The sequence below is a fragment of the Rhinopithecus roxellana genome, chromosome 2 (assembly GCF_007565055.1).
Source record: "Rhinopithecus roxellana isolate Shanxi Qingling chromosome 2, ASM756505v1, whole genome shotgun sequence".
Lineage (NCBI taxonomy): Eukaryota > Metazoa > Chordata > Mammalia > Primates > Cercopithecidae > Rhinopithecus > Rhinopithecus roxellana.
In genome coordinates, this window is record NC_044550.1 from 76,642,781 (window position 1) to 76,667,822 (window position 25,042).

At 43.6% G+C, this 25,042-nt stretch overlaps 1 protein-coding gene across 1 annotated transcript in view; it reads right to left on the reverse strand.

The window, feature by feature from the left end:
• Positions 1-25,042, reverse strand: part of MAML3 (mastermind like transcriptional coactivator 3) — a 437,193-nt gene that overhangs the window by 13,035 nt on the left and 399,116 nt on the right. Inside the window, exon 3 of the mRNA XM_010353469.2 lies at positions 832-1,077. Within this exon, the coding sequence (XP_010351771.1) occupies positions 832-1,077 (246 nt within the window). The remainder of the gene's footprint in view (positions 1-831; positions 1,078-25,042) is intronic.

A 25,042-nucleotide genomic window follows, 5' to 3' on the forward strand; every position in this document is an offset into this window, starting at 1 on the left:
CTGCTGTGCAAGATTCTCTGTGCAGACCCCCCACAGAAGCCACCTGGGGATCTCTTGTGGACAGCCTCAGGCCTTTCCCTAGGATAATGCTAAGTCAGGTATGGGCATCTCTAAAAACAAAACAAATGATCAGTCTACAGGATCAGTCTGCAGGGAAGGCTTTCTCTCAAAGCTGAGGAATTGTAGGGCAAGGGTAGACAAAGATGCCTAAGGTAAAGCTGTATTTGTGTTAGGCTTTCCTTTAACTCACAGATTTCCTGAGCTGTTTTAAAAGCTGTGGGGAGTTTTCTTAAGTTTGCACCCTGTCTGTGACCCAGAGTTCAGGTTTCCAGGTACTTCTGCAGGCCTTATTGTTCTGCTATTGTTCCCGATCCATTGTTCATGACCCATTCTATAGAATTCTCCTCAATCCCTCCTCCTGTCAATTTCCTCTAAGAAACAGAGTTCTCTGAATTATTATTTTTTCCTTCGTGCTAGAAATAATACGGCTTATGGAGCATGCGAGACAGTCCCCGCCATGTGCTGATTACACAGACCCCTGTACCAGAAATCAGAAGAAAAGGAGTTAGGCTTGAATCAAAGAAATGTCTCTGACACACAGGCCTTCAAATTGATGGCTGGAGCCTGTCTTTTAAGAACAAATTAATTCATTATAGGAAAACCCCTAACTAATTGAAAGGTCTACATTCTTCAGGTTCTCCTGTGATCCTGGGAAATGCTAGACCGTGAGCATCTTGACAGAGGATGTGAACTGCGGCTTCCTCACAGGCAGCAGGCAGGTGCTGAATAAGTGCTTGCTGAATGAATGAATCACGCCAAGGGGCATGTTACCTGTTCCGCCAAAATCTGCTGCTGCTGCTGCTGCTGCCTTTGCTCCCGCAGGAACTGTTGCTTCTGCTGCTCCATCAGCTGGGCCCGCTGATCAATGAGCATCTGCTTCATGATGGCTGCTTGGGGCTGGCTGCCCAGGAAGCCAGGGCCTGCGGGACCGGCTCCTGAGACCATGCCACCTGAGCCTGGGGGCACGGAGGACTGCATGGGGCCTGTGGTTCGGGGAAGTCCAACTGGATGCTGCTCCTGGGAGGACAAGAGAGAGAGAGATGAAGGGATTCTCCATGGAGACTCACTGCCCTTTGAAGGGAAGCCCCTGGAAAAAGGGAATAGGGTGGAAGTCCCATCTTATGGACTGGAGGGGTTTTGAGTGGCACGCATTGCATTTCCATAAAAGTAGCCTCAAACCCGACCTTACCTGAGTAGAATGAGAGAGGCTACAAGGGACAAGGGACAGTAAGAGAGCATGGCTCTGGGAAATCCAAGGCCAAGTCCAGTCTGTTTCAGATGGAACTGACTATTGCATATGGACAGGATTTTCAACTAACATCCTGTGTTCCTCCAAGGAAAGGGAATAAGCCCTCAGGCTGAGCTCACCTAAAGTCTGGAACATGAGAGACATCCTGACCTCACTTGTTAATCCTTATTTCTTACTGTCTACTTGGCCAAAATGGACGTCTTCTTTGCAAGTAGGAGGGACATTTGCAGAAAACTGCAGGAATTTATTAATCAACAGATCTGATATTTGATGGAATTCTAACGAGTTGCAACATTTGAGAACTATATACATGTCAAAAAGAAAAATCCTGCTGGCCAGAGTTGTTGATGGTGAGAACTGGGAATGTTTTACACTGACCAAAGCTATGTAATCTCCTAATATCTTTAAAAATAGAATTGAGTCGGCCAGGCGCCGTGGCTCGTGCCTGTAATCCCAGTACTTTGGGAGTCTCAGTACTTTGGGTGAATCATGAGGTCAGTTTGAGACCAGCTTGGCCAAGATGGTGGAACCCTGTCTCTACTAAAAAAAAAAAAAAAAAAAAAAAAAATTAGCCGGGTGTGGTGGCGGCCACCTGTAATCCCAGCTACTTGGGAAGCTAAGGCAGAGAATTGCTTGAACCCGGGAGGTGGAGGTTGCAGTGAGCCGAGATCGCGCCACTGCACTTCAGCCTGGGCGATAGAATGAGACTCTGTCTCAAAAAAAAAAAAAAAAAAAAAAAAAAAAGAATTGAGCCTTCTATGTCTGGGATAATTTAAACATGGGTTGTTGGATTGGGTCTCTTGATTCTATAATTATATGTCAGCCAGTCGAATGATGGCAACTTTTAAGGACTGGTCCTTAGGGAAGAGGAGGTCAAGTGGTAAAGACCTAATTCCACACAGCCCAGGTGATTACATGGAGAATGTGCTCAGAGGCGAAGTTTATGCTCTGAGCTGGACAGTGTGGACTATTAGGGGAAAACAGTGAATGGGAAGAATGGGTTTGTGGCCGAAAGATTCAATTTCTAGACACTTCCTTTCTTATTTTTTCTACCAAGTCTACCTAGCAGTAGCAAGTACTGTCTGAACATTCTGCAGAAATTCCTTCTACCTCATTAAAGTTTCAAGTAATTAATGTGAACATGGAGGAGTTGACACAGATTAAATGGGCACACATATAAGGACATTCACAGTCATTTTGTGAAGCACTATTATGAGACCTAAATAGTAAGAAGCAAAGGTGAATAACTCTATCATTTAAAAATTTTTAAATCCAAACTGGATTTTAATGTTTTTCTTCTTTTTACTTTAGTGCCTTTCCAATGGAGATACGTTAAACATGTTAGCAGTTTTTTCTCAAAGCAAATAGGTCAAGTTTCTCTCTGTCTCTCCTAGAGAGACAGTCCTGGATTTGACTCCCTATGGCTTGGGCTTGTGTTCCTCCCTTCCTCCCGTGGTGTGCTGTGAACCATGCAGGCTGCCCTCTCTAATATGACCGACCTCAACTGCATCTTCAGTTGCTCTTCTTCCCTCCAAACAAAACAAAAACCAAACCAAACCAAAACGCTACTCCTCTCACCCTAGGAACACTTGCCCAAGAAGCTCTGGTTTGTTCATGCAGTAGCTTAGGTCACACAATTAATGAATGGAAGACACAGAACTAGCAGAACTAGAATGCTATTTTTTTTTTTTTTTTAACAGAACGCTTGTCTTTACTTTTTAAAAAAATTTAACTTAAATTTAAAAAAATTATTCCATAAGTTATCGGGGTACATACAGGTGGTATTTGGTTACATCAGTAAGCAGAATGGTAATTTTGATTCTCAATTCAGTACTCTTACTAGCTCAGGCCTCTCCCAGGCAGTGTCTTCATGGTGTTAAGTGTGCACCTAAGAATAGCCTGTAGACCTATATAGTGTGTCTCTCATGAGTGTACTGTGTTCTATTTTTTATGTGTAAATGCTGTAGCTGAAATTAATAAAACGTTTTGTCTTTGTGTATTTTCTCTATAAATACACAAAGACAGCTAGGAAATATTTTTGATGTTAACAAAAAGATCTTATACTAAAAAATGCCAGGAACCTTTGTGCTACCAAAAAGTTTACTTCAGGACTAACTCTTGCAGGGGCCTAGCTATTTCAGGATCTTCCCTTTTCCCCCAAGTATTTGCTACCTGTTTTCCAAGCCCTTCCTTCCCGTGAAATAAAGCTGTTTCTTGGCACCTTTAGGGACAAATGGCTGATGGGCTTTACACTTTAACAAATGAATTTACACTGACATATAAACAGTCAATCAGCAAAAATGCAGATATGTAGTTTGTTTTTTCTGTCTTAGTATATTTGATACTTTCCAGTTTTGATAAGAAGGAGAGAGTTGGAAAGAAAATGAGGCCCAAGGGAAGATAAAGTTTTCTTCAGCTTGATTTTTTGAGAGGGTTGGTCTGGGATGACCCTGTTTATCTTTGTGCACTTTGAGATATGCTTGTCCTGTGTGACCAGCCCGCACAGCTGGGGAAGTGGTAAGGAGTGAAGAAGTGTTGCTTTCCCAGCCTCCTCTCCACTGGGAAAAGAAAGAGAGAGGCAAATGGGGTGATGATGATACATCAAACCACTTTTTGCCCCTGTCTTCCTGGGCCAAAAAGAAATACTTCAAAAGCACAGTGTGAAAAAAAACCCTCCCAAAGGGATAGTCATGTTATTACTTCCCAGGATTACGTATTTCCCCAAATAATTCCCTCCCAGAGGTTTTGCCTTCAGGCTTCTCACTGAAGACCTACAGGCAGGAAGGGCTGTATGTATTATTTTATTATTATTTTTTAAGAGACAGGGTTCCACTCTGTTGCCTAGGCTAGGGTGCAGTGGTATGATCATAGCTCACTGCAACCTCCAACTCCTGGGCTCAAGCAATCTTCCTGCCTCAGCCTCCTGAGTAGGTGGGAGACTGCAGGTGTACGCCACCATGCCCTGCTAATTTTTAAATTCTTCGTATAGATGGGGATTTTACTGTGTTGCCCAGGCTGGTCTTGAACTCCTGGCCTCAAACAATCCTCCTGCCTTGGCCTCCCAAAATGTTGGGATTACAAGCATGAGCCACCGCTCGCAGTCACTAGGTGCATTCTTAAAGGACTGCCTTCCATATGAAACATCTTTAATACTTTCCCAACAAGCTCTGCGGCATTCAACAATGGATGAGAGACACCTACAGCCCCAGACTCTGAGGTGTATTGCAAAGTGTGAAGATGTACTCAGTGACTTGCCTTACACATTAAGCTGGCCAAGGCCACTGTTTCATAATATATGGCTTCTTTTAACCTCCAGTCTAAGAGGGCTTAATGAGAAATAGTCTGTCAGATTTCAGGATTTCAAGCCACTACTCTTGTTTCTAAGAAGGACACACACTGTGTTGTGCAATTAGAGAAAACCAGCCTGAGCTTTCGTCATGCGAAATGTAATGCCTTGAAGCCAAATGATGCTGTATTTTTAGTTGTAATTACTGGCTTGTTCTCCAATCCACTCCTTGCCCAACGACCTCCCTTGCTTCTCCCAAGAATCTTAATACAGTTTCTTCCCCTCAAAAATCCAACTGGCTACACAGATCTTCATTACTCGCCTAACCCTCTAACTCTTCAGTAAAATAAAGGGAGGAGAAAGAAATCAAAACCAACAAGCCTATTTTACATATCTTCCCCTCCAGGGAAAAGATCTTAGCAATTTTCTAAAGGCTAGAGTGAGGTAGGAGGTGTCAAAAGCACCCTTACCTCCCCCAAACAGGCAGTTTTTGACTTCAAAAAACAGTGTGGTAAAAATATCTCCCAAGAAGAGCCAGTTGTTTATTTATAAATCTGTGCGTAGGGAAGCTTTATTTTTCAGAAGTGTTTTCAAGAACATGCATAGTGTTTGGGTGAGAGGGGCCAGCGTTGCTGGCGGCGAACCAAAGAGCAAAGACGGCCGGCGGCGAGGAGGCTGGAGTGACAGGGACCCAGTGGATAACGGGCTTCAGAACGGCCAGGGCTTCAGCCTTTTCCAGGCGTCCCTCGCCGGGGGAACGCGGAGCAGCTGCCGTTCTTACTGCGCCCCAGCAGATGGTGGTGTCAGCCCGGCCTCGCGCCCGGCCGCCGCTGCGCCCGCGCCCCTCCCCTCGCAGATGGCTTAATCAGGGCTCCCGCCCGCCCCTCCGCGGCCCCCGCCCCGCGCGTCTGGGCGAGCGCTGCGAACGTGGAGCCAGGCAGTCAAGTGTTACTGCGTACAGCAGGTAGCCTGGCAACTGAGAGCATAATACCGAGCAGATGGTGTTCGCACGGCGTGATGGACATCACACACGACAGCCTGAGACAATCCAGGAATTCCCTGGTGACTCTAGGCCCTCTTTACACAAAATGAGTTCTCTCTCCATTGCCGTGTATCTCTGGGGTTATCTCCCCCCCTCCTCCGACTGACACTGAACTGGTTTCTTATTACCGACTTTTCTTCCAGCCAGAGGGGAGGGAGAATTCAGGTGGGGGAGGGCGCGGGAAGGGGACGTGGAAGGAAACGGAAGGGCTGGGAGTGTGGTAGGGGGGCAGCGGCGACCTCAGAGGGGCGGAAGGGTAGCGGACACCAGACCCCAGGGCCGACAGCCCGCGAGGGACCGGGTTCCAGGACCCCAGCTGCACAAAGCCGGCGCGGGGAGGGGGCGGTAAGGAGCGAGCCTCGGGTCGGCTGGGCACTGCTGCCTCGGCTCAGAGTCCTTGCAATCACTTGGCCTACGAACAACCTAAATGAAATTTAGGGTTTTATTGAAAAAGTCCCCTGGGGCCTAATTTAGCCTCTCGACTCGAGCCTATATGCTTACAAGTCCTTAGGGGACTCAGGCTAAGAAGTCAGGAGTGGGGCCCGTCCGCCCCCGGCAGAACCGAGACTGCCTCTCGGCGCAGGCGGCCCTAACAAAGAAGCCCACGAGGCGGTCCCGGGCGCTGGCAGGGGCGGCGCGGCGGCGCTCGGGAGACCCGCGAGGGGCCCTGGAGGTCCTCGGCCAGCGCGCGCCGCTCGGGAGCCCGCGAGGCTGCGGTGTGCTCCGGCGGGCGCATTTCCCAGGCCCCGTCACATCGTGTGTGTTAGTGGCTGGGGAGGACACGAGGACAGAGATGAGGATTATTCGTGGCAGGAAAGAGTAAAAATAAATCAATGCATAAACAAAAAGGATGCCCCAGAAAACCTGTGGTTTTCACACACACACACACACACACACACACTCACTCTGAATTGGGTCAAGTAAAAAAAAAAATTTTAAAGGAAGGAATCTTTAGCCCAAGTGGGATTTCGACTAAATTTTATATATCAAAAGATAGCTACATCCAACCTCTCACCAGAATCCAGAGGCTTTCTCCTGCAAAGATACTATTGAAAGTTTTATTAGTAAGTTTGAGAAGGCGAAAGTATGCATCAGAGGTGAAAGCTAACAGTGACAATTGCTTGGCCAAAGAGCGCAGCAGTTTTATGTTATTGAGCAGCACAGGATGAATCGAACACCCATGATGGCTAGACAGAGGCACCTGGCTGTGATTCCCAGAGGTTCAGGCAAGCCATCTGACCTCTCTCAGTCCCCACCCTCTGAAATGAAAACCATACTCATTTAAGACTCCTGACAATGGAAATTTTGGAGGTGACATAGTTAATGAAGTGCCATAGAAAGAAAATAGCTACGAATACTCTAAAACCTCCCCATTCCAAGTATGGGCAATTTGGGAAAAATGAAGAACTAAATTAGGGGTTCTCATGTGGTTGCAGGATCAAATGCATTAGTCCCCACCTGGGAGCTTGTTAGAAATGCAAATTCCCAGGCTCCCCCATACGCCTCCTGAGTTAGAACTCTTGGGGGTGTTTTAACAAGCTCTCCAGGTGATTACGATGTCCCATAGAGAATCACTGGGGCAAATAATCCTGTGCCCTGATTAGGTTGCAAAGCTGCATTTTCAAAAGCAAGTCAAGGTGCTGAATTGCTTAGGTTTCTGTTGCAAAGTTTCCTGCTTTGGAACAAAATTCTCAAAATTTTCAGAGGGTTGCTCAGGCCAGTGATGTCTGCAATGCAAACCCAAGAATTCTGAAAGGAGCCCATGGCCAAAAGAAGCCAATTCTTCCAGGAAGGACTGCTCCAGTTGCAATTGTGCTGTGGAGGCTGAGGAACACTCATGACTGAGGAAGGGTGAGTCCCCTATAATGCCCTTGCTAAGGAAGCATCAGACATCCCTAGACCTACAAGTCCCTGGTGTAATAAGGTGAACTATGGAAAGCTACGATTTGAGGAAAGTTCCCTCTGACTGAAAGAGTTCTTCAAATATGAAGAATGTAACACTTATGGGGCACCTACTCATTGCAAAACACTCTGCTAGGGGCTTTCTCCTGTGTATTTAACTCATTTTGTTGATTTTTTTTTTTTTAAAGCCCGAATTTCTGAGAGGTTAAGGAACTTGTCTGATGTCCCACAGCTGGTGGTGGCGTCTCTGGGATTCTGACTTTTCCACTGACCATAATATGCATCTGGTCTAAATTGAGCAGACCACCCAGGAGGATGTTTGAGTAAAAAGAAATGGAAAGGGGGTGGGGAGAGGAGTGGGCATAGAATAAAAAGGTAGAAACCCTTGGGATCAAAGGATGCAACTGAAAGGGCACCAAAATATGCATCATTTTTTTAATATGTTGCCTGGTACCCAAAATTGGGATGCCTCTGTGTTACCAACTTTGACATTTAAAGAAAGGGCATAAGATTAGATCATTCAACCATAAGTGGAAGGAAGAAACAAAATGAAATAAAACCTTAGAATTCCCTTTTGAAGTTGATCAGGTGTCAAGGCAGAGATTTGGTTTTCTTTTGCAAACTTTCTTTTTCCAGAACAATTTTTATTGTGGGTTTGGAGAGGTGTTTACAATAAATTCATAACAGAGCTCCAAAAGGGCCCAGCCCATCTAAACTCCTCTGTCTCAGCAGATTAGTGAAGAAGATTGGATTAAAAGGATTGTTTTGTGATGTGTGATGGTTGTGTCCCAAGATGATTGCGTTTAAGGCAGAGTTCATCAATTTAGGAGGCTTATCACTGAAACAGCAGTAACTTGAGGCCCAATGCAAAGGCTTCTAAATGGGTTCATCAAAGCTCTTTGTTCAGCTTCTAGAAAGGAACAGTGTACACTGGGGGAACCCCACAGGCCTGGGTAGAAACTCAGCTCCACCATGGGCCCAGTGACTGGCATATATAACAAACAGCTTATGGTTGTTATTCTTACTGCCAAAACCTCTTGATCACGCAGGGCATCCTTCAGGGTGAGGGAAGTGCTGTGTTTCTGGTTCTAGTTTTAGCTTCTAAAATAATGGGGAACAAGACTTGTCATGGCACGGTGGCTCATGCCTGTAATCCCAGCACTTTGAGAGGCCGAGGCAGGCGGATCACCTGAGGTCAAGAGATCAAGACCAGCCTGGCCAACATGGCAAAACCCCATCTCTACTAAAATACAAAAATTAGCTGGGCTTGGTGGCATGCACCTGTAGTGCCAGCCACTCAGGAGGTTGAGGCAGGAGAATTGCTTGAACCCAGGAGGTGGAGGTTGCAGTGAGCTGAGATTGCACCACTGCACTCCAGCCTGGGCACAATACAGTGACACTCTGTCTCAAACAAACAAACAAAAAAGGTCTTGGTCCCCATTATTTTAGGAGCTAACTGCTTAATTGATAGGGCAATTATTTAAAAATATACATTGTACTGATTCCTTCCTCTGCTTCCCAATTGCTGGGAATATTTGAAAAACAATGCAGAAAACTGAAACTATAGATATAAAAAAAAGTACAAAGTAAAAAAAAAATGCAGAAAAGTATACAGACAGAAAAAAAGTATACAGAAAAAAGCTAACACTCATTTTTAACACTCAAAGGTAACCACTGTTAATATTTGATGTGTTTTTATATTTCCTCCTAGTTTTTTCCCATATGCAATAACATATTTTTATGCTTATGATCATGGTATATACACAATTAAACACACCCTACTGATTCTTAATTAAGTAACATGGGAGAGGTAGAAAGTTCTAACTTTCCAAATGCTTTCAAGTGATAATTTCCTGGCAGGATGATATCCTTATGGCATCCTTCCTGGCAAGGCTTTTAGCTCCTTTGGGACTAAGACTATGAGTCTCCCCAGTATCCAGCACAGAGCTAGGGCTCACAGCTGCAACAAAATACAGATTTACTGAACTCATCTGACTAATTGGCTGGGATGAATTCTAGCCTAAACCAGTATCAAGTATAACTGGAAAGGACAAAATGATGGCCCTATAAGGGACTGCTTCTCCAAGCTCCTGAGCTGACCCTCTGCTGAATGTTAAAGAAAGGGTTAAAGTTGGCAGTCCAGTGCAAAATGTGAGGATGCCACCAGCCACAGGAAGGTCAGCTTTTCAAGGCCATTTTTGGGGGGGATAAAAGCAACAAAAATACCATTTGTCCTTATCAGTGCTTTGAACATAGTTACCATAGGTCCCGCCAATGGAAACACAACTTGGAGAGTTATGCTTTTCGTCTGCCTTTGATGTAAATTTTAAGAGTCCTTTTGATCCCTTTCTTGTGATTAATTCTACCACCAAAGCAATTCTAAATTGGTTAAAAGTTCATTAGCGTACAACAATAGAAGCTTGATTAAATAAATTATGGTATATCCATACCATGAATACTAGGCAGCCAATAAAAATCATGCCTCCTTAGACTACCTAATCACATAGAAAAAAGCTTACCATATATAGTTAAGAAAGGCAGGGAAGGAAAGCAGTTTCTTTTTTTTTTTCTTTATGTCCTCAGGTGTTTAAAAAAAAAAAAAGCAGTTTCTAAAACATTAGCCACTGGATAGTCTTGTTAGACAAGAATAGTAAGAGATTTTTATTTTTATGCTTTTTCAAATTTTCTGTTATGAATATATATTACTTTTAGTATTATTTTTAAAAGCTTGTTAAGAATAATGCTAAACTGATATGGAATGAAATGTAGAGTGAGTTCAAGAGGGGCCCAGGTTATGTCTGGGACCTGGACTATTTCTCCCTGAGCCCACCTTATGCTCTAGAAGGTGTAACAGACATGCTTAAGTGGCATGACCCCTTTCAAAACCTGTACGTGGCTTCAACAACTGGGCTTCGATACAGGTTCAACAACTAGGTCGGCTTTCCATTGCTTCCACAAAGAGCTCCTAAGTGCCAGAGGAAGGGTACTGACCATCTTCCAAGAATTCTTTGGTCTACCTGGACAAGCCTGCTCTCTGTGGCACCACCCAGCTCTCTGTGGCTTTTCTCTGTCTTAGGCTTGAAGCCACAGTGCATGGCCAGAACCAGCCAGACCTTTGGAGTTCAAGAACTCGAAAGGTGGGTGAAAACCGCCATTGTCTCCACAGACTGTCTTCTCCGTGGAACTGTAAGAAAACCTGAGTCACCAGGGCTGGGAAACCTGCACCACTGAGATGAGCACAGCCTCTGCGCCGGCATGCAAGTGGCCGCTGTCAGGACACATGGACTGAAAGTGGTTTGTCAGCTGCTCCATTAGGTTTTTTTTACCCATATGTTTGCTACCTTTCTTTCCTTGATTTAAAAATAGGGAGGCGAGCAGTCTCAGCTGTCTTCAGCTGCTAGGGAGATTTTTTCTTTTCCCCTCCTGAGCTACTGTTTCCCCCAACCCGAGCCTTTCTCTCCTATTGTACCCACCCTTTCTGATGAAGTCATCAAAGCAAAGATTGCATAACTGATGCATAGGCCTATCTTGTGTTATACTGGGAGACAGGCCAATGTTTCCATTAATAGACAAGAGCACCACCACGCTGCCAAATGGAGCTCTCTGCTGCAACCACTACAAGATAGGAAGAAGGGAAGGGAAGCTGAGTGCTCAGGGCATGCTGTGGAGGGAAGGCGAGGGCACTTCTGCCATCACCTCCAGAACCTCCACAGCCTTGGGGGGTCGGGGCGCTGAGAGAGATCAGTGCTGACTGCCTGAGAAGAGCCCTTCCACAAGCAGCCTTTCTGGTGTCCCCATATTCTTCCTTCTTTCCAGAGGCTGTGAGAGGGAGGGCCCATGTCAGCCTGCTCTGCCGGTTTCCTGACTGCTGAACTTGTCTGTGGGAAGCCGGGTTTGACCATGTGATGCTGAGGCTCTGAGAGGAGGGCTACCCTTTTCCCCACCCTTGGCCCCCATTCCTATGAGGAGAAGCCTGCTCAGCTGCGGTGGTGGGGTTTGAGAAGGCTAGGACTTAGAGCAGGGAAAAACACGAGGAAGCAGAAAGAAAAACAGAAACACTTAGAAATCTGGGATTGGTACTTCTCCTTAAGTAAAGATTGTGGCTGACGACCAGCTTCTTAGAGGAAGCAAGTGTAGGAGAAGGGCTCATACCTGGTCTGTGAGGGCCTATGGGGGATCAGGGCATAAGACCACCTGACCCTGGGCTTTGCATCCACAAGAACCTTGAGTTTAGATTTTTAGACATATTCTTCGAACTAGATTTTACATATACAGTCACTGAGAAATCCTGAGAGGATTGAAAAATAGCATCCATTTTATAGCTTTAAATTGTGCCCTGAGCTGAGTGTGGTGGCTCACGCCTGTAATCCCAACACTTTTGGAGGCTGAGGTGGGAAGATTGCTTGAGTTCAGTTCAGGACCAGCCTGGGCAACAGCAAGACCTCATCTCTACTAAAAATAAAAAAATTAGCTGGGCATGGCGGTGTGCACCTGTAGTCCCAGCTACTCAGGAGGCTGAGGTGGGAGGATTGCTTGAGCCTGGGAGGTTGAGGCTGCAGTGAGCTGTGATTGTGCCACTGTACTCCAGCCTGGGTGACAGAGGGAGACCCTGTCTTAAAAAAAATTGTGCCCTGTTATTAGATCAGGCTGCTCTAAGTCCATTATCAATTAACATTTTTATACATCCTGCGTTTATCCTGTGCACAGTATAATTGCCCTATGCTTTATTTTTAAAAATAAAAGCATTGCATTTAAAAAAAGCCCTATTGTCATTTTTTCATTTTGTAAATATACCTGGGCACTCCAAAAAATAGAAATGGCTCAGGTATTTTCTTAACCTTGAGAAGATTGGGAGACACACAGACATAAAAGTAAGTTTTAGAAAGAATATAGCACTCAAAGAGGTCTAACACAGCCCTTGACTCCACACCACACATACACATGGTAACCGGGATAAAGGAATCTGGAAACAATGAGAAATCATCCTCTCTACAGATCTTAAACTTTTCACTCTCTTTAATCAGAACTCTTCTTGGGAAGCATGATTCAGCAGTGCTTGGCTTATAGTAAGCGCTCATAAAGGTTTGCTCTCAGTATTGTCCCCATTAATAACGAGAAAATTAGAAACTTTAGGTGGGGCCTATATTTTCAGCTCAGATTTTTTTGGTTCTTAATGGTCACATCTGTTCCTCAGCCATGTGAGGGAAAACATTCCTGTTTACAGATGACCACTTTTACTTAGGATAAAAGTTAAGTTGGTAGCTAAATACGAAATGAGACTCTAGAATAAACATTCTTTATACGTCCTGTGTTTATTCTGTGCACAGTATAATTGCCCTTGGGAAGGTGATGGGAAACTTAGTGAAGAATAAATTCACCTTTTTGACTATAACAATAGAGGCCTTCTAAGATGGGGGTTATGCACCAAATATTTTTTGCCACTTATCCCTTCTAAAAGCATAAGTGCTTTTTGGGGTAATTTCTCCTCTAGCTAGTTGACTTCATACCCACCTTCGCTCTGCTTCCCAGATCCAGGCAGGCTGCTTTACAGCATGACCATGATTCATACATACACATTTCCACCTAAAGTTACACGCCTCCTTTAAGAGCTGCTGCAACCACTTACCACTTCTCTCCAAGGTGACTGCTTGTAGGAGGATAACATCAGAACAGGAGGGGCAGGGTGATTAATGCTGGAGTAGGACAGGGAGATCTGACCTGCTGTTCAGGAGACTTGTCAACCTGAGAAAGCTTCCTGGACACTAGGGATCCTGTTTCTGGTCTTCCTTCCCTTTGGCCCATTTCTCTAACAGACACAGTTTCTTGTTCTTTGGCCCAACTAATTACTTTCCCCTTTGTGTTTCTGTTTCCCTTCATCCTCTCCCCCATTTTAAGAATACACAATTTCTCAATCGGCAATTATTAAACCCTTGTCAAGTCAACCAAATCTCTTCTGGAAGCTGACACTAAATATACACGGCTGTAAACTTGCTGAGGAGTGGAGGAGGGGTGAGTGGGGATGACAAATCTAGAAACTGAACTTGAAATCTTTCTCGGATCCCAAGGATACCACACAGGGGAAAAGCCAGCCAGAGTGAGATTCCCCTCTTTATTTTCCTTAGGTTCTCAGGGGATAATTTATACTGAAGGTTACTTTCTATAGAAGGCCTTGAGAACACTACCTCTTAATCATATTTAGAAGCATATAAAAAAGGTTGACAAGGCCAATCTTGATTCCTTTTTTCTTTGATGTAGTCACAGAGAATTTTGAAGGAAAGATGGGGTCTCTAAGTCCCCATTAATAAATAAACCTAAGTCCTCAAGGAGTGAACATTCATGTACAGGGTGCTGAGAGCTCACATGTGGAGCTCTCAGCATGGCCATACAGTCGTGCCACAGTCATTGTCACTGAGAGAGTTGTCACTGCTGTAGTAGGGTCCCAGTCACCCTTAGTACCTCTCAGAGGTTTCTTGGGGACACAGCCCAAATATATCCTGCAGTCAGATGCACAAACACCCTGGGTAGGAACCTAGAGAGGTCTGGAATACTCTGATTCACTTCTGCTAAGAGACTTAGATAAGGAAGGCTGACTAGGTCAGTCAAATTGATTGCCCAGGTGGCTGACCTAATAGAGGTTCAGGGATCTGGTTTGAGAACATGGAGCCTCAGACCCTTCCCTTCAAGCTGTGCAGCACTGCATATCCTTAGTGGCATTTTCAGTTTCAGCTTCCAGATCTTAGAGTTGATTTTTCTTAAAGAACACTCACAGCTAAGACAAACAAACAAAACAAATAAGCAAACAACCGACTTGCTTAATATGATATACCACCCCCCAGGAGTATGGGTTGTGGTTATAGCTTTGCTTGGGATTTTATGTGGAGTAAGTCACTTAATGGCTAAAATGCAAATATTGCTCAGAAAACAAGTATACCTCCCTCCTGAAGTCTGAGCACTAGAACACGATGTGTGGCATGTATATTTTGCTATTAAAGTTTTCTTTCAATTCGAATACACATCCCACTTTTTGAAAAACTTTTATTGCTCAAGGAGTCTGCACAAGCCCAGTACCCTAGCTCAATGGCAGGGGCTATGGTGGGGCTCTTAGACTCTCGGTGCAATGCAGCCGTGGCCTCTGTCCTGGAGGGAGACTGAAATCCGAATGCAGAGACAAGGTATACTTCATGGAAGAGCTCAAGGATGACACCAGCTGGTCAAGAGGCAAGCTGTGTGGCAAGTGTTCTGTTTCCATTTGATTTCCATAGAGCCAGACCGAGCAGACCTGGGATGGGCAGAGTGGTGACATGGCATAGAAAGAGGCCCAAATGTGGATACAAGGCACATGAGTTCTAGGCAGTGTTTGACCTGGGGCAAGTCACTGAACATTTCTAAGCTTCAGTATTCTCCTTTATGAAAAGAGGAAGCCAGCCCAGGTAATCTCCAAGGCTTCTACTCGCCCTAACATTTCTCTGGTTCTACTTGGAAAGAGCTTCATGGATAAGCGGGGACTTGACTGGGAGCCTTGATGGAAGTGTAGATTTGGATTTGAGTGAGAAGAGAAGGAAGGAAGGAGAGCGGCCACCTGCAAGGAGGGAGGTGGCCACTCAAAGTTGGGATGTTTGCTAGGATGTGTGAGAAGGAAGCTTTGCAGGGTGGGACTAGCCATGGACAGGTCTGCATGCAGGCAGAGCCAGCCGACTCGACCACCGGCCATCAGGAGCCACAGCAGGTTCTTAAAGGGAATAAATGCTAAATGCATTACTTTAAGGAGATTAAGCTGGTGTCAGGTAAAGCAGAGATTAGAATGGGGCTGGATCAGAAGAAAAGTGGGCAGGAAGGGTTGGGAGGCAGCCATGGGGGTAATCCCATCAGGAGGTGAGGGGAAGCTGGCTGAGATTTGGCACTTGACTGTGGGAACTGAAAAAAGCCAAATGCACCTGCCAGGCATATTCCTGCAAGAATAAGAATTCTCATGTGCAAATATCTGGGGTCACTTTCCGGTCTGGGGTCCCACCTCCTCCTACTCATTTCTCATCTCAATTATTGTGCTCTGCCCAGCCCACATGGCTACCAGAAACCTGGCAGAGATACAGTGATCCCTGCTTTAAAACCAGGTAAAAATAATGCTAGTTTTTCTGGTCTTCCCTATTATAAAAAAACTAAATTTATTTAAATGTGAATTTAGTATACAGGATTTTAAACATACCACCTGGTTTTTGACAGGGAGTAGAACAGTAGGTATACAACTGTGAATATTTTCAAAGCCCTAACAGTACATCCTGGGGATGAAGGCAAGATGGCAGGCAGTAACAGGAAATGTGACCAAAACAACTTGGAGAAGAAGAAACCTTTTAGTTTTTGTGCTTCCTTAACTTGTTTCTCTAACTTTCTCTCCTGCTACTAAATGTTTCATTCAGTCAACTTTTTTCAAGAAGGCCTGACAAGTAATAACGAAAGTTCTATGGTGGCCCAATTAAAGACCTTTCATGACAAGTAGACTTCATAACAAATGTGATAACTAAATATTTCCTAAGCATAAGCTCTCAGTTGGATTTTTTTATTAAAAAGTCAGAAAATCACTCTTGGTCTTATTGCTAAATCTTGTTTGCAACAGAAATGGTATGTTATATTTTTATAAGATAATTAACATTGCATGTATTCTACCAACCTTTTAAATCTGAACTAGAGATGGTAATAAGAATAATTTCTAACAAAGTCATTCATCAGTACACAACCAGTTAGACTGCTGGAAATTTATGATTGAAGTTAAGAATACCTTGGTGGTTTCAGGTAAAAATATGTTTTATATCACCAACTTGGAGACTGAGTGTATTCTCTGAAAAAACGAAAAATCTTTCCTTTGAAAATTTTCCTACCCCTTATCGAGACAACAGAGGAGAAGCAGATACCCTGGTTCACAACACTCTGAAATTACCACTGGGCTCTGGAAAATGGATTGCTTCACCTATTTGTTCTGTCTTCTAATCCCAGGGAGGGGCTGCAAATCTTCCCATCTGTCTCTCTCGCTCTGCGGGCCCCTCGTTGCCATGGTCTTTCCCACAGTATCTAAAGGAACAAGATTCCGCAGACGTTTGACACTGGACCTCCGCAGGCAGCCAATTTGTTTTCCTTTCACCTCCCCCCTTCTCCTCCTCTCTCCCTTTCTAATATAGCATATTCTTTCTGTGCACCCACCAAAAGTAATGTGTCAAACTATGATTATGTTTTCTTTTATTAAACAAGTTGAAGAGAGACCGATTGCTTTCCTTCCTTTGATCAAGTAAAGGTAATAAAAAGCCTAGGGAGAGTTGGGATGGGAGGGGGTTGCTGGCATCTGCTGTCCTGGTCTAGGCCAGCTTTTGTTGGGGGTTCATCTTAAGAAATTGTGGGCCACTGGCCGTGGCTTTCCTTCATGGCCCAAGGCTTGCAGCAATTGCTTCTCACTGTTCCTGTGTTTGGAACCCACTGAGTCTGTGCAGCTCTTAGTGGTTTCGTCTTGTGCTCTGGGAAAAGCAAAAGGGTTGAGGATGGAGGGAAGCCCTGTCCTCAGAATGTGCAGGGAAGTCAATCCTTAAATGATGGTTTCTGTAGGGTGGAAATACCAATCTATTTGAACCCTTAAAGCTTATACCAAATCCACACTCTCTGCATCACTGAGGAAGGAAATGTAACTTGAGAGTTTGTGGCGCTAGTGGGAGGAGGGAGAAGAGTGCAGAGCACAGGCAACTTTCCCTCACCTTTTAGATAGAAACCTTTCCTTCAAGCATCTGCATTTCTTTAGTTAGAGAATGAATTCTGCGGGCAAGAACTTTAAAAAAATCTTCCTTGCAGGTCAGGCGCGGTGGCTCATGCCTGTAATCCCAGCACTTTGGGAGGCCGAGGCAGGTGGATCACCTGGGGTCGGGAGTTCGAGACCAGCATGGCCAACATGGCGAAACCCCGTCTCTACTAAAAATGCAAAAATTAGCTGGGTGTGATGGTGTGTGCTTGTAATCCCAGCTACTCGGGAGGCTAACGCAGGAGAATTGCCTGAACCCGGAAGGTGGAGGTTGCAGTGAGCCGAGATCATGCCATTGCACTCCAGCCTGGGCGAGAGCGCAAGATTCCCTCTCAAAAAAGAAAAAAAAAATTCCTTGCACACATCATTTTATTACTGATACTTATTAAGAGTAACAAGAATGCACATATAGGCTGGGCACAGTGGCTCATGCCTGTAATCCCAGGACTTTGGGAAGCCAAGGCGGCTGGATCACCTGAGGTCAGGAGCTTGAGACAAGCCTGATCAATATAGTGAAACTTCGTCTCTACCAAAAATACAAAAATTAGCTGGGCACAAAAATTAACTGGGCTTGGTGGTGGGTGCCTGTAATCCCAGCTACCTGGGAGGCTGGGGCAGGAGAATTGCTTGAACCCAGGAGGTGGAGGTTGCAGTGAGCCAAGATCATGCCACTGCACTCCAGCCTGGGTGAACAGAGCAAGACTGTCTGGAAAAAAAAAAAAAAAAAAAAAAAAATAGGAAAAGAATGCACATATAGGGGTGGTGGGCCTTTGAAAGGGGGATGGGAAAACAAATTCACAGGAACACTGCCCATGGTACATTCAGCTTCCAGATACTCACAGGCTCTAAGAGGGCCTCCATCTCTTTACATTGTCCAGGGGCTAAAAAGGAAGATGGAAATTGAGGTTTGGGGCACTTGGGCCATAAGAGAAGACACTCCCTAGGCTGGAGTTTCTAAGGCTGGTCACCAAGATGCCTATCACTTTCCTTTCAGGGGCTTCAGAGAAACAGGCTTACACCCCAAAATAGAGGCACTAAGGGACCTGAATACCAGGAGGAGGGTCTAGAAATGGAAAGAAGTGGAGCTCAGATTGAGAACCAACTGGAGAAAGGATCTCTGGTCCTGAACATCAAACCATACAACAACGGGAAGAGAAGAGGACAAAATGCATCAATGGAAATGAGTGAAACTGAAGGAGCAGGAGGCTGCTGGGGAAAGGTCAGGCTGAGAAGAGGCCAAGAACAGACCTTGGCTGGGAGGACACTTCCAGCTCAGTCCCCCAAATCAGGATGAGGTCCAGCTTGACTACAGCTGTGCTTGCTATAGTCTGTATCTTTCTGGGGTAAGGAGCAAAAGCACAATTGGGGTAAAATTTCTTTTTTTCTTTCAGTCTGAATGCAACTAGCTTTGGAAAGTTGAGCAATTTCAAGTAACTGCTCCTGAGGTTTTGAACGGTAGAAAGGCAGGGAAAAGTGAAAGGAGGTCTCAGCCTGACCAGGTATTTTGCCAGCTGCCATTTTCAAGGCCTGCAAACTCAACCCGGCTTTGCTTTGCTGGCCTCCGAAGACAGCCCCTCTTAGGGGCTTCTCTTTGTATGCACACCATTTTGATCCTGCTTCTTTGGTGAACAGAGTGTAGGCATGATTGTGGCTGCACACGTCCTTGAAGTTCCAGAGGGCACCTCTTCCCTCCCATCTGGCCCCCCACAAACTGCCAAATAAAAACAATCCAAAAGCTCTAAACAGAGCTCAAATGGAAAAAAATATTTTCTTTCTCAGGAAAGACTGGACATTTCTTCAAATTGAGAAAAGGCAAAGAATGATTTATAAATGTACAGTTTCTATGTTCACAAAGATATACCCCAATTATGTAAAATTATAGCCAAGTTCATATTTGACCTAATGCTTTTGCTTTCCAGGTTTCTTTGCATTAACACAGATTTCAAAAACACGAAACATACATTAAATGCAAAAAAAGTTTTCTCTAAGAGAACTGCTACACAAGCACCATGGGGCCAAGTTATAGGTTTGGTGGCATTAACATAGATATTTGCATATATTCCCTTCCTAATCTGCTTTCTTGCAGATCTAAGTGAATATCTGATTGTTTTCTCAGGCAAAAACCCAGCCCTAGGAGCAGCTCATAAACCTCACCACAGACACAGTACTCATGGCAACAGGAACTATTTCCTTTGGCTTATGAGCTCTGGTAACTGTCAAGGGGGTGGGGGGCGCCGATCAGAGAAATCTGGAAAGACATGAGTCTGTCAGAACACGTGAAAGGACTTGACATGGAGGCCACATTTGTGTTGCACAATTTGCATGAGCACTTCTGGACAAATTCTATTTTCACATGCAATTCACAGACCCGCGGTGGCAGTGCTAATTGGTGAGGTTGCCACTCAAGTGTGGTACCAAACAGGAGCTCTCACTACATAGATGAATAATACAGAGTTTTGAGCAATGCAGTAATTATTTTACAGTTATTCTACATCACCATCATTCCATTATGTCTTTGTCCCCCTCTCAACTCTCATAGTGGAGATGAATAAGAATCCCCCAACCCTATTCTGCCAAAAGTGGAATTCATGTTATTTGAAATCAACTTAAGAATAAGAAAAGAGATGGCAAGGAACAGCTATCATTTCATTAATATGGATGGATTATTCATGTCACTAGAGTGACAGTGAATTTGATTGTACCCTGAAGTGCCAATAGGATGCCAAACACAGCCGTGAAACACACAAGAAACTCTGAATGGCAGAGTGCTTTGGAATTCATCTGCAAGAATTCCAAACCCCCAAGATAAGGTAGCTTATTGCCCACATGATACTTCAATGCTAAGTGAAGGGGAAGGGAGGGTTCAGATCCCCGGGGTGCCTCCCATAGCTCCAAGTGACAGGGAAGAGGGGTGACAATTCCCCAGTCCTTCCTAGGTGGCATTAGAAGCTTTAGAATCAACACAGCATCCCCTGCGGGTCACTGTCTAGCTTCAATAAAATCAACCCATCAGAGGGAAAGACAGGCCTCCTAGGCGGTGGGTCATGAGTCCTCCTTCTGAGGATGGTTCAGCATTTGCTGCCTCTGCACTAAATGCAAACCAGGTGGACTCTAGAAATGGCCTTTCGTGCAGTTTTGGGCTTTCTTCTCTTTGTTCCTTGGAGATACTAAGCCTTAAGTCCTCTTTGAATTTGAGAGTTACTGATTGAGCTGTATCTGAACCATATTATGCCACGTGATGAAACTCGACACACTGGAATTCACTCCTCCGTTATTCACTCTGTCTGACCCCAGTGAAGAAGTCTACCCTCCTGCAGCTGATAAAAATAAAAATTTAAAGAGGTAGTTAGGCCCTCTTTAGGCTCAATTACTTTCTTTGTATATTTTACCTAAAAATGGCCTTCCTAAGGCACTCTATTTTGAATTTCAAAAGTCAGTGATAGATTTTCATCCTAGCATTTCTCATCTTCAGGTCTCATCAGTACCTCCTACCCCCTCCCCTTTTAAAAACTGGAGTGGGAGGAGGTTTCAGAAGAAGGGTTTTTGTTTTGCTTTTACATTTCTGACTTAGGCCTCAGTTGAAAATGAGCATTCTTTTATGGGTAGTGGGAGTGGAGATGTCTACTCCTATTTGGAACACCTGGCAAGTTGCCTCCTGTGATTCAATCACTCTTTTCCTCAACTTAGAGACCGTTAGACCTGAAGGTCAGTCGTCCGTCTTCAGGGTCTAACTCTGGATCTGGCCTGCAGAGTAGGCAAAGAAAGATGGGGTGGGTAGTTGCCCAGAGCTATTTGCCAAATAACAAAATGCCTCTGAAAAATCTCTCTCCCATGTCCTGTCCAAATATAACATTTTCTCATTTGGGTTTAGATTTTCTAGGAGATTACTATGAAACTTAAAATATTACTTGGAGTAGTCTAACATATTCGGGTTGAGTATCCCTTATCCAAAGTGCTTGGGATCAGAAGTATTATGAATTTCTTGGGATTTTGGAATATTTGCATATACTTCATGAGGTATCTTGGGGATGGGACCCAACTCTAAACACAAAATTCATGTATGTTTCATATACACCTTATACACAGAATGTGAAGGTAATTCCATACAATATTTTAAATAACTTGTGCATGAAACGAAGTTTTGACGGCATTTTGACTGTGACCCATCACATGAGGTCAGGTGTGAAATTTTCCACATGTGGTATCAAGTCAGTGCTCAAAAAATGTTGGATTTTGGAGCATTTTGGATTTCAGTTTTTCCGATTAGGGATGCTCAACCTGTATATATAACCCACAACAGCCCCTAATCCTAAATAGTGCTTAGGTTCTAAGGGGTAGTACACAGATGGGTGGGTTTGATGGACCCCAGGAAGCCAGTGGGTAGGACCTTGTGCCTGGAGGGGGAGAGGAAAGAGGATACTGGAATACACTCAGCCCAGGTCACAATTTTGCCCACAGCAAGCCATGGAGTTTTTGACCTCTAATCCACAAAGTATCCATTCTTATTTCTTATAGTGTCTGCATGTAAGGTTACAATATAGCTCCTTTTGATAAAGAAAGGTACACATTCAAAGCAGAGACCTCCAAGGAGCCTCCATATAAAAGGAAGCCTGTATTGTATTTATTACTACTATGGTCTGAGCCCAGCAGCAGAAATCTGAAGCTTATCATTACTGCCTAACTCTGGAATAGCCTTATCTTTTCTCTTGACTGTGACTTTGGGATTCAAATTCTAACTTTCCTTGCAGGTAGATACTTCAGCAATTTCTACAAAATGTTACAGATGGCTATCTGTAAGTTCTCCCTAGTAATTCCTATTTCATTAGCTTTAAGACTCATAAATTTTAAGGCTCATGTTATGTACTACTAGAAAGAAAGAAAAAAGCACCCTACAGAACTATGGTATGCCATCAATTGTAAGATGCATCCTGATTTCACAGATGTAAAAATCAGGATCCTTAGGATGAATGAGATATGGTATTTAGGCCTGTGGTTGCATGGGCGCAGGCCTGGGACTAGGCTCCTAAACAACCACCAGGTCTAGCATGGCGGACCTAACTCCTCTTCCAGTGTGTGGAACCCATCCTGGACCTAGCCTGGCTCTCTCTGTGCTCACAACCCCACCTATGAAGAGGGGGTGAGTGATAACCACTCCCTACTCTCTTCTTTGGGGTCAAAAAGAGGATGGCTGGAAAAGTGGCTGGCAGGTCATGGGAAGCTTTGGAAGCCAGGACTTCTCTCTTATGTCTTCATTCAGTGAAGGCTTGGCATCAATACATTCTGTATTTTTCTAAATGATAATAAAAAAAAATCTTTACCACATAGCATTTATACATATTTCTCCCGAGAGAGCATGTGTACAGATAAGAAGTAACATGGCCATTCGAAGATCACAGCACTAACACCTAAATGATTTTAGCTTGATTCTAGAAGAAAAAAAAGCTGGAGGCAGGCAATAATTTTAAGGGGAAAAAATGTCCCTCTACATTGATAACCATAGTTCTTCAGGCTGTTAATGCTATGTCATTAGCCACTTCCTTGTGGTGACACTGGGAAGAGCTAACAGAGGGAAAGAAAATAGGATGGCGAGGTTTTTGCAGGCTGGGGTGATTTTTTTGAACCTATCTGCTAGGTCAAGATAATAGGATACAATACAAACCTGAAGAATTTATTCTTCCTGTCTTCAAAAAGACTTACGACCGTCTTGAATCCTGTTTCAGGAGAGGGCTCAGCTAGTGAAAAACAGATTTGTAGAAAGAGTGGGTTCCACACCACTCAATTCCTATTTTCCTTCTTTCCCTTTTCATTGGGGTAAAATATACATAACATAAAATGTATCATTTTAATTCCTTTTAAGTATACAATTCAGTAGCATTAAGTACTTCACAATGTTGTGTGATCGATACCACGATCTATTCCCAGAACTTTTTAATCTTAAACAGAAACTCTGTACCCATTAAGCAGCCTGCCTTCCTTTGCTTTTTTCTTTTCTTATTATTTATTTATTTATTTATTTATTTATTTATTTTTTGCTAGGAGCATTTTAACTATTATGGGTATTGATACAAATTTGGAAAGGAACGTGATAAATACACACGATGGAGAAAATTCTGACAGAAAAAAGTTAAAGATGAGTTTCAGAGGCTGGTAGGAGAACTATTATAAGCAGGCCTTTATAACCTCGAGTCTAAAACTATCATGAAAATAAAATATAATTTTACAAAGCAAGTGAAGGGAAAGATATCTGTATTAGGGCAACTGCAGATCTTTTATGCTCCTTCCCTGCATACTTCCCTGAGGCTGAGGTGAGAATTAAGTTTACAAAGTTACTCAAGTCAAACAGATGTTAAACTATCAAAAGCTTAGCCCCACTCATTTCTTCTGTCTGTCCATCTGTGGATCCATCTCTCCTTTCTCTCATGCATATGCCAGACACAGCAATGGACACCATGGCTACCAAGACGCACGGGTATAGCTGGCCCTCAAGTAACTCCTACATCAGAAGGGAGACAAATGGAAATGAGCAAAAGACAGATAAGGGAATGATTAACTCTGTCTGGAGACTGGGGTGGAGGGAGGGGTGAGAGTTAATGAAAACCCTCTTTGCCCAAAGAAGAATTAAGAATTAATACTACCTACTATGCACATGTACCTTAATATGTTGTAATGTTATAAAGTTATGAATGTGATAATTATAGACTAAAATATTAGTTGAATAGTAACATATAAACTGGCATATGCCCTATGACTGAAACAGCAAAACTTAAATAAGTGCATAATGCAAACAATATAACTATGCAAAACAAAGGTGTATTAGGGAGGTCAATTATGGGTGATTTTTTAAATGTAAAAAATCACTAATTTTAATCACATGTTTATGTTCTTATAGTTCTTTAAACATTATTTTCTTCTTGATTATAAATTTATCCACTATGGAAAATGTGGACAACAGAAAAATATAAAATGGAAAAGCAAAATAACTGCTAATCATTACCACAAAATGATAATCACTCAGTATATTTCCTACCAAAACATTCACTCAAACAAGACAAAGATTATAGCTGCATATTACTCCATTGTATAAAGCTGTTATCATTTATTTAACCAATTGCCTACTGTTGAACATTTAAATCATTTTCAATTTTCACTACTTTATGCTGAAATGAACATTCTTGTATATAAACTTTTATATACATCTGATTGTTTCCTTCAAATAAATTCCTAAAAGTAGAAATTTTGTGTCAAAGAGCATGAATGTGTTTAAGGCTCCTGTTTTGGTACATATTATCAAATATCCTCTGGAAAGATGTGATCTATTTACACTTCCATCAGGAATACACAAGGGTCTCTGGATTATAATTTAGGTTCAATTTTTAAAAAATGACCAGCCCAGTGCAATTGTGATTCTTCATGATTCTTTCCTAATAAACAAGACACTGTAAATAAAATTAATTTTTAAAATTATTTAAAGTTTATTTATAACATATAGTCATCTAAGCTTTCCCCTCAGTTTCTCTTCCTCTGCCCAAAGCCCCAGGAGCAGGCATGGTCGGCCTCTGTTCTCCTTAATCAGCACGCTCACATCCTATGTCTGTTGCTTTGCCTCTTCGGGGTGGCGAATGCCTGAATGCCACAAACACCATTTCCCCGGGGTTATCACCTGAGATTCTTCAGCTGTCTGCTCAGAGCACGGCCCCCGTGTATCAGAGTGAAAAGGCATGTCTTTAT